At 36.5% G+C, this 14,566-nt stretch overlaps 1 protein-coding gene across 1 annotated transcript in view; it reads right to left on the minus strand.

Annotated features, from left to right (window-relative positions):
- LOC115410304 (metastasis-associated protein MTA3-like) overlaps positions 1-14,090 on the minus strand; it is a 96,769-nt gene extending 82,679 nt beyond the window's left edge. The window contains exons 1-2 of the mRNA XM_030121905.1: positions 13,806-14,090; positions 6,464-6,531 (exon numbers count right to left, since the gene is read on the minus strand). Of these exons, the coding sequence (XP_029977765.1) occupies positions 6,464-6,531; positions 13,806-13,833 (96 nt within the window). The 5' untranslated portion in view covers positions 13,834-14,090. The remainder of the gene's footprint in view (positions 1-6,463; positions 6,532-13,805) is intronic.
- Between the last annotated feature and the right edge of the window lie 476 nt (positions 14,091-14,566).

Raw genomic sequence — 14,566 nt, forward strand, 5'->3', positions numbered from 1 at the left:
GTAGTTTTAATAGTACATATGTATATTTCATATTTTATTCTGTAGCTTTTTGCACATGTCTACATTTTTCCTTAGTATTTAGTGTGATTTTTTTACACAGTCTTTTTGTACTAGGTGTTTTTGCTGCAAACAGATTTCCATTGTTCCTGTGACAGTGACAAAGATTTATTCTGTTCTATAGACGTTGGAAATACTGACCCACAAATGTTCTGCATCACAACTATTCATACTTGTATATCCATATCAGTTCAGTTTATGAAAAAATCTAAAATCTTTATTTATCCTGAATGACACTGATTACATTCACTAGTCACCTTTTAACCCAGGGGTGTTAAACATGAGGCCCGCAGGCCAAAACCGGCCCGCCAAAGGCTCCAGTCCAGCCCACAGGATGAATTTGCAAAGTGCAAAAATGACATGAGGATATTAACAGTCAAGGGTGTTGAATTTGTTTTAGTTTAGGTTCCACATACAGAACAATGTGCTCTCAAGTAAAATAAAAGCAACTAATCGATAAATAATGACTCCAATTTTGTTCTTGGTTTAATGTGAAAAAAAATGTTACATCATGCCTATGAATAATAAACTCCTTTAGTGCAACAAATAACATTAAATTATGAAAATATTTACATGAACAAACTACCCTTCAACAAAGAAATATGAACAACCTGAAATGTTTAAAGAAATAAAGAAAAGATGTGAATAACCTGAAAAAACTGTAATTCTTAAGAAAAATAAGTGCAATTTCAACAATATTCTGCCTGTTATTAAATGTTTTGTGCCTTTTGTAGATCTGATCTGTAATGACATGAAAAATGATACATAAAGGAACAACACGATTAAAATTAAGCTTATTTTTCTGAAGACATTAAGGGTTTTTTTACGGTTATTCACATCTTTTTTTGGTCGGATAGTTTGTTAATGTAAATATTTTTCTAATTGAATGTGTTTTTTGGCAATAAAACAAAGAGAAACTTTGTGGTTGTCATTATTTATAGGCCGTTAGTTCTTATTTTACTGATCTGACCAGCTTTAATCAAATTGGGTTGAATGTGGAACCTGAAAGTAAATGCATTTGACAGCCCTGGTTAACCTGTAATGCTTTTAGCACCTTTTTTTATACACTTGTATCCTGCAATTCTTGCACTGTACTTTCTAAACTTTTTTTTTTTTGCAGCTGTCTTTTTTGCCCTTTTATTTTTCATGCTTTGCGCCCTGTCCTTGTTGAGCACCTCACTCATTATGCACATATTCATGGTGTGTTTTTTGACCCAATGAACACCTTCCTTCCATTGTACTCGTATTTCTATTGAAGTTTGTGTCATTGGGCTTATGTGTCTTTATTTTTGGTGTGAAAGCTTTGCGTGATCCAATTTGGGTTTGCTCTTGCCAACATTTCTATTATGATGGAAGGACGAAGGGGACAGTAAGAAAGAAAAAGGGACACAAAGCACATGTTATTATTGATGTTTGTTTCTATGTGTCTCTAAATAAAAAATAGATAAGAAATACATAGTGTTTGACAAATAGATAATATTCACTCTGGTTTATTCTTCAGTATTAAACATCATGTGCAGCTCTAATATAAAGTCTGCTTCAGCGTCTCATATTCTAGTAGATTTATGTCCAGTCAGAAGAAATACAACAAACTACATTTGAATCATGTGATGTTAATGTTACAGACGCTTCTCTCCATATCCTGATTACGCAGGAATTAGTAGAGGCAGCTCCTTACATTTTCCATCAGTTATTATATTGAAATGCTTTTCTCAAACTCTGTGTAAACATGCTATGATGGGAATTTATCATCCTGAAATAAATAAAAGAAAATACGAACATTCTATTTACTCTGCCGGTGTTTGAGTCCATTCAAATAAAGTTATTTTTTGTGTTTTTTAGCTGGTGTGTCTTGTTGGTTATAACTAGCGAGTTACTCAGTAGTTCATGTTAGAAGCAGTTGCTGGTGTTGCTATTTGTGATGACATTCCCTGATATTTAATGTGGAATAGGCAGCAAAGTGGTTTAGATTGTGGGAGAAATGTGAACATAATAGTGATTGTTAATGTAGTTTTATAAGTTAAAAAAAAAAAAAAAAGCTGTCACTATTATTGTATTTGGTATTCTTGACTTCGCTGTTTTTTCTTTTCTTTTCCTTTCTTTCTTTTTTCCCTTAATCTTCTTTCTATACTATTATTTAAAACCCTTTACTGATTTCTCATTTTTGTATATTCACATCCTGTGACCCTTTTACTTATGTGACTGTCAATTTTGTTTTCATTCCCTCCTCTGTCTCCACCTGAATATGCCCAACACGCACAAAATAATCATGAATAATTATACATATACACACACAAACTCACCTGTAAATAGCCCTCTGTTTGCACCCGCCTTTGTTTGCTTAATGTCTATAAACTATTCTGTCATGTCTGGTGTCTATGAACTTGTATCCCTTGAAGTCTATGAATTAGTATGCCAGATGTTTTGTCTTGTATTTTTTTTCTGTTACCCCTGCCACAATGTTTGTCTAGTACTAAATTTTGAAAAAAATGTAAAAAAGTAGTTTTGTAAGTTTGGGCTCCAGGGAGACATATTTCCTTTTTGGGTCTCAAGCTAGCCTAGCAAAGTTTGCGAACCCCTGGTCTTAGTCTTTTGTAACTTTTGAGTAATTTTTCATCCGCAGAGTAAATAGGAATCGACACATTCACACATGACATTAATTCACATAACATGAGGTCAAGGCTAAGTCGCTTTATAATCCATTTACGGAAATTCAGTCTCTGCATTTTACTCATCTTAATGCACACAGCAACTAGCATAGCATCACACATTAATAGCAGTGAGCTGCATTGAAGGCGCTCAGGGACCAACTCTAGACCTTCATCAGGACCTTGGTCTAGGACACAGACTGAATCGTTAATGCCTTTGTTGAAGATCAGAACCTGTGACTATCGGTATGTTTACATGCACACTTAACCATTTAATTGTTTTGTTGTCTTTGTCCTAGTCTACATACACAGGAGTGTAATCGATTCATTGTTGAAATCATGTCGTCTTTGCTACGATAGGTGGTGAATACGTTCTCTTTCAGCTTGTTAACCTACAGTCACAGAACAAAACAATAGCCAAAAGCAAGACACCAAATCGATGACTGTTCCTCAATATGAAGTTCGGGAGTATGGTCTTGGTCAGAATGGTCCCAGAGAACGTACTTCCTAAGGACAGGAAGTCTCTCTGTAATTGGAACTGCTGGTACTTGTGAACTTTCCTCCCTGTCTCTGCTGTATTTCCACTATCAGCTCCCTAATGCATTTCCCTCAAATCACCACAATGTCACTCGGTTTGATTTCAATATATTTGTACCAGTACGTACATGTCATTTATATTTTTATACGTTTTGTATATTTTTCAAAACTGGAATACATTTAGTTGAATCCCATATTATGATAATTATGACGTACAGTCGCAGAAAAAATTATTCGACCACCCTTGTTTCTTCAATTTCTTGTTCATTTTAATGCCTGGTACAACTAAAGGTACATTTGTTTGGACAAATACAATGAAAACAACAAAAATACCTCATAAGAGTTTAATTTCAGAGATAATATCTACCCATTTTCCATGTTTTCTGATAATAACCAAAATCACTTCAGTTCTTACATCAATATCTATGGCACTGTACTGGACAAAAACAGTGCTTTTAGACATTCCATGTTTTTCTTTTCTGTCTGTTTTAGTCACATGTTACACACAAGAGTTAGTACTATATTGCAAAACCGTTGTTTCTGATGACTTTTGATGGTCTAATAATATGTTCCTTGACTGTATTTCTTGCTATCCTGCCTCTCACTCGTGTTCTAACATACATATATATCTTATATCATACATATATCACATCATCTAGTGACGTCATCTACTCAATTAAACATTTTCTGAATTAAGTTTTCACAGAAGCAGCCGTAGAATTTGAAAGTAGCACAAAGTGCACCTTGAAATATTCTGCCAGCCAAGTCTACATGAGTCACCAACCAGTGCATCCTTGGTTTAAGCCAAGATCGCGAGAACGGAAGAACAGACAAGAACACGTATTGAGGTAAGCTGGCACAACAGTGGGCCACGCTGCAATTTTTACATATCGCATACTTTTTGTGCAGATGAGATGCATGATGTTCAATTTTCAGGCCAGGATTTGGGTCAGAACACCTGGTCCTGATCCTTATATGTACTTTTAAAGCCCAGTTTAGTCGTACTAACGCAATAATTTGTTTGGTTTTTTTTTAATCATCATGTAAACCCACTGACTCTCTGTCTGCCAGGGTTCTATGGATCTACACAAGTGCAGTCACAAGTTAGACTTTAGGATAGCAAAGTACAACAATGGGAGAGTACCCCACCCTAGGGTGTCTGCTAGACCCAACTCGCACATCTGTTTAACAAAACAAGACTCAACAGCTGTAAATGGGTGAAGTAACAGGGGCTCTGGAGTGACTTGGCTTCTCATGCGAATTAAGGTGTGATTCCAACAAAAGGCCCTTCCTGTCGCTTGTTAATTAATGTAAACAGGCTCTTACAGGAGGCAGACATCTTGCATCTACAGCCATAAAAAAAAACAATTCACAGCTACTCAGTAGAAGGTGAAATAAAACTGAGATTATCCACTTCCACGCTTTCATCATGGTGCGGAAAACCTCAGGAGAAAAAGATGTGTATGACATATGCATCTGTGTAAGAAAGTACTGTAATTATGGTGTAAAAAGTGATTCATAAAAATGTAAAAATGTGTAATACTTCTACTTTTGTCTAATAAACAAGGTCTGACTATGAAACTTGTCAAATGAACTTATATTTTTCTTTTCCATATCCTATATTGATGTTATATTTTGGTCTGCAGCTAATTGAAAATGAAAAATTCCAAGAAAAGCAACCAAATATAAGTATATCAATAAATATAAATACATTTTATTTGAGGAGTATTTATATCTCATTGTATGTGGTCATTTATATCAACTAAATGTGTGTGCTCTGATCTTAAAGCATTCTTTTGCTTTTACCGGAATTGTATTTATTTAGAACAGTTTTTATTTATTTTATTGAATCTGTTTTGTTTTTTTAATAATTTATTTTTATCTCAAAATTTTACTGTATATGGAATAAACAAATAAGCAAAAACAAAAAGCAGATAACGCATCTAGGTTTAACCTTTAGACAAATAAAACAGACAGGTTTCAGGATGAATTAGGCAAAAAAAAAAAAAAGTCTAAATAAGCATATATAAGTTAAATTATATGGGTTTGAGGATTTCTTTAACATACACATTCCATTTTTCCCAATATTTTTTACATTTGTCAGTAGTGAGCCTTACTGAGAAGGTCAGCCTTTCCATGTCATAAGTTTCATTCACAACATGTGTCCATTCCATAAGTATCGGGGGATCTTCCCCATCCATTTTCGAGTTATGGCTTTTTTTTGCCCTGCTAATAATATTAACAAAAGATATCGGTCCAATTTCCTCATCTTGTGTGGTAGGTTACCCAAGTAATTCACGATAAAATCAAATGCTAAGTCCAAACCATATTGAATCTGTTTTTACTGTGCTCTTACTCTTTTATTGTTGCCGTGTTTGATCGAAAAGCGCTATATAACTAAAATTTATTATAAAAATTTATCATAACTGTCTTGACAAAAACCTTCTGTGTGAACATGTGAAATTATCTAGATCAGAAATAAGATTGTGGTCATATTGCACAGCCCCGGGGTCTCAGCACACCAGGGAATATAGACAAAATAACAGCAACACACACACAACATTTCATCACCATAACTGACCAGCACCACAAGCCCCTGCTGCAAAATGGTCATCAACTTTAATTTAATTGTTTTATTTCAGCCTCTAACTTTCATAAGCCTGTGTTTGTTGCAGGATCGTTGTACTGCATTGCCATCACACTTTTGTCCAGCTCGTTTTTAACAATTAGGAATTCAAAGATTGAACCTTTTCTAAGTTCTGATGGTACTTTAAGGCAGACTCCCATGTTTTCTTAGTCATAATGTTCCAATAAAGACATATTTGTTTGAGAATCTTTGTATAAATGCAAGTTTATCACAAGTAACCGTTTCTGACAAGTCAAATCTGACTTCTTCCTGCTCAAACGTGACAGAAAATAGCTTAGAACTGGTTGATTTACAATCTTCCAACTCTTCCTTGGCTCAAGATAATCCTTATGTGTTTTTTTTATGTAATTTACAGATATGTTCTTTACAAAAGCTTCCTCTGCCTACAGGTGCACACTCCCACAGGTGTGGCCCTTTCCTGTGTCGGTTGAACATCTCAACAGGACAAAAACTCAATTAAGCTCCTCTAAAGACAAAATGCAAATACATTACATTGTTTAGAAGGGGGGTGGGACAGAAGAATCCAAGCAATTCACCCTAAGGCAGAGGACGCACAAACAAAACACCTCCATACCTTATTGAGTTCTTCTATCCGGCGGATCAGGTAAGGGTTACTGGAGGAGTTCTCGAAGAATACATAATCTGCAACAGAAAACACACAATGATCACTGTGAAGGCTTAGAGGTAACCCAAATATGTGATATAAAATATCAATTTTAGCCAAATCAAGTCATGAAAATGTAATTCAAGGAGGGTGAACTGAGAAATTTACTGCATTATTTCCTTCAAATGTGACACATTCCCATTGAAACCTAATTTTCCACTGCGACAAGTAGTGTCGAGTTATCTAAGAAAGTTGGGACGGAAAATGAGCATTCATTAATCAGCAATCGTCTTTTCCTTTGGGGGAAACTTAGATGAATTTAAGCGGCGCAAGGAAGACTATTACTGCAGTTACCACAGTCTTCTGACTTTGCAAATGACAGACAACAGAAGAATAGGATTAGGATACGACAAAGTCATACCAGCCAAGTCTCGTCTTCCATTCTAATAAATAGATATCAGCAGAAAATCGCCTTCTCCCACCTGCACCTGAGCAGAATGCACAGTAACTTTCTGCTACTGCAAATGAAATGCTGCATTTTAACAAACCAAAAGGTGAATCTTCCCGGGCTGTCGAGGTGCAGCATTCATTAAAGTTAGGATGCAGAAATACCGCCTAAATTTGACAGGTGAACTCATACATGCTGCTCAGTAGTTTAAGTGTTGATGAATAATTTAGCAGATAATTCTTAACTACTTCCCACATGTTTGACAGTAAATGCTATTTAACATAAAGGAGGGGCTGTGATGTTAGTGTGAATTAGTTCACATCTGTAGTATGCAAAACTTTAGGTTTTCCTTTCACTGTTTTTAACCCATAACACAAAACAGCTGCCACAAAACCAAGAGCATCGACTAATATGAAATGTTTAATAAGTTGTGATCCACTAATCCAATCAATACATTAGGGCTGCTCGATTATAAAAAAAAAAATAATAATTACGATTATTTTAGCAATAATTGAAATCACGATTATTAAAAACGATTATTTGTTAACCTTAAAGTTGTTTATTTTTTTCTTGCAAAACAATGTAAAATATACTCTTTAAACATAAATAAAGCTTTTAACCACTAAAACAAAGTATGTTCACTTTTGTACGAAACAAAAAAATCTTTGAATGCAAATAAGTGTACTGTAAATTCAAGTATGTTTCCTTTTGTAAATAAATAGTGCACTGGAATTAAACTGCTATAGACTTGCCATAGAACTGGAGCAATTTAAAAAAAAAAAAACGCTCACGTAAAGTGCAAATTATAAATTCAAGTATGTTCAATGTAGTATGAAACATAGTAAATTCAGTGGCGTGCCGTGAGGTTTCAGTTCAGGCCTTCTGTATACATCACCCATCTAGAAGACGTACGTTAGGGTTATACGGGTTAGGGTTAGGTTAATACGGGAGTTGCAGCGTAAAGAGATTCGGAAACTGAAGATTGCATTGCGGACGAAGTTGTAGACGGAGTTGTTTTATGTGTTTTAGTTTTTCATAAGATTACGATAAAGGGGTGGTGGTTAAACTTTAGATGGTTACAAAGGTTTGTTGTGTTAGCGGTCGGTGCGGACACAACTACGAAACACTTTTTGCACGTGATGTGTTTTTGCTCTTCGTCTTCTTCATCAAACCCAAAGTGATTCCATACAATTGAATTTGACTTGCCTTTTTTGTTTACCAAGCACTTCTGCTGTGATTCTCCTGCCATTTTTCCAGACCATTAGGTCCAACTTTCCTGGTGGGGTGGACCTGCCGGCTAGCTGGCAGCAGTAGCTTAGAGGGGGGCGGGGCAGAGCAGCTCATGGTAGCTTGCGTGCGCGTGAATTAAAACGACTCAAAATTAATAATCGTTTTTTCTCGATTACATAATTTTTGTAATCGTTGCGTGTAATAATCGAAATCGTAATTGAATTTTGATTAATTGCACAGCCCTACAATACATGTAAATAATTGGTGTAAAAATGAAATTTGTAATCTTTTCACAGTCATCAGATATGACCCATTTGGATGTTCAGAGGCTCTGTAGTTACCATGGAAACACCATCTTCTACAACATTGAATCACCAGTAAAAACCCATGGAGTTGGATCAATGACAGCGGATGAACACATTCGTTTTAGGGCGTTTTCACACTGGGTATCCGGATTCGTGCTGTACCTGGATATGCTCACACCTTTGCGACAGATGTTGCGTTCACAAGCACGTACCACAGCCTGTGCCCGAGTATGAGTGGGTGTTACAGGGCTGAAACAGTAGGTGGCGGTGTGGAAGGAATTCTGTCGCTATCCAACAAGCATGGAAGTCAGAAGAAGATAACCCCTGCGTCATCAGCCGAGCAACTGTTCTGTTCAGTTGTCTAGACCGGCAATACTTATCTATCTGTTAGCCTGTTTGAGGCAAAGTAAAGAGCGACCTTCATTGTCCCTGATATATAACCGACTGGTTCGGTCAGTAAGGGTAGCCCGTGCCGCTCGGATCTAAGGCTTATTCAGGAGACAACAGGAGCGCCGTCTATGGTCTCGTGGCGATTATGTCACGTTCATTCTCAGGCACAGATCGCTTTCACACTACAATGTACTGTACTAGAGTCCACGCAGTCAGTACGAGGCATGTAACTATATGAAAATTTCGTATCATGGTTATTGTGACCAAAATTATCAGTTATCATTATTATCGCAGTATTTATACTTACACACACTGAAATAATGTAACCAAGTTCTATCTTGAAAAAAAAAAAAGATAATAATAAAATAAAATAATAGGGACAATGTACTTTTTGTTGGCAGAAACATTCAAATATTAACATGTAAACATCAAACATACAAATGTGCATTAAAGATGACACCTTATGGCCATTGTTTGACCATTTTCCAGATCAAGTTTGAGTTGTTTGTTTCTTTTAGATAGATAGATAGATAGATGAGATAGATAGATAGATAGATAGATAGATAGATAGATAGATGATAGATAGATAGATAGTAGATAGATAGATAGATAGATAGATAGATAGATGATAGATAGATAGATAGATAGATGAAAACAAACTTAGTAAAAATGTTTACTATAAGCAACAAATGAACAAAATACATAACAAATTGGACAAAAATGCACAAACATAAGCAGCAAAATCAATGAAAATGAACAAAAAATGAGATAAATGAATGAAAACTGACCAAAACTGGCAAGAAAATGAATAAAAATAAATGTAAATAAGTAGCACAATGATCCAGGAAATGTGCAGTACTGTGACTTTTCAAAGTGCGGTAATCAAACACGGTTATCATGATAATTAGAATTTAAACGGTAATACTAACCGTCGGGAATTTTACTGCGGTTTATCGTTATACCGGTAATCGTTACATCCCTAGTCAGTACCCAGGACTACCTTCTCAGCTAGACTCAGGTACGGTACATGCGTATGGAGCATTTGCATTCACATTGAAAAAATAAGCAGACTCTGGGGTCCAATGGACTCTGATATGCAGTGTGAAAATGCCCTTACATTCAGTTAATGATATATTTTGTTGAAAAAGTCACTTTTTCTTCAGTTTTTTCCATTCTCAATATAATAACCCTCAACTTTAACCTGAGCTTTTATGAACATCTGCATGATCAGTGAATTAAATAAAGGAATATACATGATTTTCACAGAAAAAAGCAAAACACAGAGGATAACATTATGATAAATGGTGATAAATTACTTCAAGAAAGGTTAAAGACAGAGGAAAAGCCATTTGAGAACTGCCACAAAAATAACACTGGGTTAATATATGAGCACAGAAAACAATGAAAGAGCTGTTATCAAATGGACTTAAATCACCAGTGTGGGTACAATAAAGCTTCAGGTCTTGTAGTGAAGCTGCAGACTGAAACAGACTGAACCACCCTCACCTCACACTCCCCTATGACGCAGAACCGGGTCAGTTTCCAGTTTTTCCACTCTAGTCCATTGTAGGAGCTTAAACCGGTTTGATTTATCTAAACCTGTTGAACTTAAATTTTGACATGTGTCTAATTAAAAAGCAGTGCCAAATCCAACCTGCTCTGAATTAGTAATAAGCAATGGTGACAACCTGATGAACTTAATGTTCAATTTGTTCTAAACAGATTAACAAAGCAATGAGTGAAAAGTATAAAGTCGAACCAAGGCTGACTACAAAATCATCATAAAGGGAGGGGAAAATGAGCACATTTTGTTTTGATGATAAGAGACAGAAGTCAGATGGCTAAAAAGCAAAAAACACACATAGACGAGGTAAAAGATAAGCAGAAGAAAACTCAGGGCAAAACTGATAACGCTGCTGCTTTAGTCCCGTTCCCAACTTATGTCCAAACTTTATCAGAGCCGTGCAAGCAGCAGAGATGAGGTTACTCTTCTCATTATTTCATGTTTACTGGCAGCTATCAAATCACAGTAGAGCTGCATTATCGAACATCTGCTGGGTGGAAGTGCAGTCCTAGTGGTATAATTCAGAATACCAATTTAGTTCAGCGTTTTGATTCCAAGTCAGTTTGCTCAGTTTTACACCACTTCACCCTACTGTGGTAGCAGCAAAAAGAAAAAAATTTACTAAATCCCAGTTTAATTTCTATCTTCTAGGGGATAATAACTCTGATTTACACTGCAATAATGTAAGTGAAAGACCTGCATTTTAACCCTAGATGCCACCTGCTATAAAATGGAAAAAAGGAGGAGTTATCATCCATTTTGAGCATAAAGTAGAAACACGATGGCAAAACATGGTAGAGACAAACACCTTCAGTGCATACAAACAACTTGTTCTCCTCTAACAATGACATAGCTAGAAATATTACATTCCATTTCTGTGATTTGACCCCCCTAAATCTTACACACTGAACCTATAGGCATAATAGAAGTCATATTGATCCCAAATCATCACAGTGCAGATATTAGATATTAAGTTTGGTGCATGCAGCAGAACAGAAAATAAAAAATAACCAAATTTCACAAGCTGGAGCACCAGTAAAAAATAAAAATAAAAAAAAATAAAAACTTCAACATGAAACCACTAGCAACCAGTCAGTTTCTTTCAAGAAAACATTGAAAATAACCTGAATGTAACACATTTCAACACTCCTCCTAAAGCCAACGTTTTAAGTTACAACTCATTTCAAGTTGTATTTTATGACATAAGAGACAGCTTTCAGTTTTATAGCTGGTCATGGCCTATTACCTTTGTTCTATCTTTTGTAAAATCAGCCCTATAAAAACACGACCTATGTATGAGTTTCTGATTCACTGTTTACATTTTTCAGCTTACAGACTTTGCCAACCACCTCAGGGGCCTTTTAACATTAGGTGGAACAAACTGTAGCTTGTACGAGTCTGTTAAAAATACAGTGAATAAAAAGAAACAGCCTTCTGCACTTGGGTTCTTCTGGGGTTCTTTTTACCTTCATCGTACTGAATCTTGACTTCTGTGCAACATTAAACCACTAGTAATACAGTGTTCACAAAGTTCACTGCTTCTATTAGCGTGTATCTTTTGTTATTCCAAAATAAGTCCTGTTTTTATGGCTGTTTATAGATCGACTTTTATAGATGCGTTGTGAACAGCACAACACAGGAAGTAAGTGATTGGTATTACATGTAGCATTACTATGAAAGGGTTTGCTCTTAGTTTTCAGAAAAGTGGTGCCTTTTACGACGTAGATTTTCCCTAGGTTTGTGTAAAACTTGCATTTTTAATTATTCAATCAAAATTTATGATTTAACATAATTCTGCAGCATTTCTACCTGTGAATGCAGCATGTTTACTCACTAGCCCCAGACCTTGGAGTTTTTCTGTACACGACACGTATCAGTAAAAAAGGGTCTAGAATCCAAACTTTTCTGATTCTTGTCTTTACTTAAAACTTAAATTGATACACAAAAGATGAATTCCTTAATCAAATTACAAAATAGTCAAAAAACTGTGATGCTCCTGGACTCAAGGCTTCCGCTTCCCCTTCATTTCCTTTTTATAAGCTCAGCAGCCAATAGGACTGTATCACATAATGATGTTAAGACTGACACTATTATAACTCCAATATTCATATAATAAACATAAAACAATAGTAAGATATCAAATCCAAATAAATATGAATTATTAACGGAAACACAAAAAATGTCTCTAACACTACCATCATACCAGTTTACAGGATTTTGGAAATGCATGCAAAAAATAAAAAAAACCTTGCAAAGGGGCAGTGAACGCATCATCATCATCATCAGAGAAAAGTCATTTTGGATAATTTTCTAGCTCTCCACATTGATTTTACATGAGTTTGGCAAAATGGTTTGCCTTACAATACTATGGAAAACCCTGAATAAGAGGTTTGTTTTCAGACTGACGAACCTGAATGCACCTTTAGGAGTTGGAAGTTTGCAAAGGGCATTTAAAGGCAGCATGAGAGCTGTACCAGAGGTGTCCATATGTTCAGCATCAAACACACACAGTGAAACCAAACCAATACACTAATGATACACACTATTGGGTAAAGATAGTAAATGTTTGTGCTGCAGGGCCGGTATACATGAGATCGAGGCTGATTTGCAGTCTTCACAGAGGATTGCAGTTCACGTATGTGTGAACAGAGGGTGTTAGGTTTAATCCTCCCGACGCAACGACGCCATGAAAAGAGACATAATTTGATGGTGAATTCCTGTAGACTGCTAAAGAGCTAGCTAGCTTTGGAAGCCAATTTGTTAATTAGGTGACCTTATGGTTTTTGTATATGGACTGTGCTGTTGTACCCGGCATTTAATGTTACCAGGATTATAAGATGCATTCTTGAAATAGAGTAAATCAAGCACCGACGCTGCAATAATGGTAATGAGTGGAGCCACCGCTGGTGCTAACGTTAGCTAAATAAGGACTCGTACTAATGGCTGCATGCCAGAGGAGGCAAATACAAAGGCAGCCTCAGACAGCCCGTGGTAACATTTTAACAGCCTTTCAACACATGTCTGGTCGAAAAAGTCCCACTGTGCATCACTGCCCGAACACCTGGTCCAAGGATCAGAAAGGCAAAGCCCAACAAGGGTGCCGACTATTGAAAAATGTTTACATTGTGAGCTAGCCGTTTAGCAACCTGGCGGCTAGCTGCTGTGGCCACGACAGTCGCGAGGCCTGACCCATTTTGAAGCCCAAATATTTAGAAATTCTCACCTTCTTACTCCAACTCATCGCGGCTCAGCTATCGTACCGCAGCTGTATCTCTCGACTAAACACAAACGGGCGGAAATATCGCCACAAAACGGCGACATAAAGCAAAAGTGGAGAGGTTTCTGTTTGAAAAAGATCCACATTGACATACATACCTCCGACCCGGTACATGTTGGCCGCCATTTCTGCCCTCCCGGAGTGTAAAACATAAACTAAGAAAAATAGAATAAATTATAAAAACAATAAAAGTCAGCTCTGTAAAAAGGTAAAAGGTGCGATAAGTTATGATCGTCGAGACTCCGGATGTGAAGCTAGTCGGGAGATTTTTGCAAATTCGACCCCCCTCCTCCTCCGAGGATCCACGGTACCCTTTACAATACAGTGAACTCACAGCAGCCAAAAGAGTCCGATCAGCCCGAAAACCACCGCCGTGACGTAGAGGCCGCGCACGCGTAGAGGCGCGCACTACACCTCTGGACGGTCATACCTGGAACATGAACGCAACACCTGCAGCAGGAACGCACAACACAAATACAAGCGACACTTTGGAGTCATTTACCCTTAACCCATAAAGAGCCAGAGTTACTGCTGTGGTAGTGTCTCCAGATTTCATCTTTTTTAAGTGATTTATCATCATTTATTATATTATCATCCTCTATGTTTTGCCTTTTTTCAGTGAAAATTCTGTATTTTCCTGTATTTAATTTACTGATCATGTAGATATTCATAAATGCTCTGATTAAATTTGAGGGTTTTATATCAGAAACAGAGAAAACTGAAGAAAAAGTGACTTTTTCAGCAAAATTATCAGTAACTGAATGTAAAAATAAGTGTGTCCATCCACTGTCATTGATCCATTCCATGAAACCCATGGAGTGGTTTCTGGTGAATCAATGTTATAGAAGATGACGGTGTT

This window comes from Sphaeramia orbicularis, chromosome 19 (genome assembly GCF_902148855.1).
Source record: "Sphaeramia orbicularis chromosome 19, fSphaOr1.1, whole genome shotgun sequence".
Taxonomy (NCBI): domain Eukaryota; kingdom Metazoa; phylum Chordata; class Actinopteri; order Kurtiformes; family Apogonidae; genus Sphaeramia; species Sphaeramia orbicularis.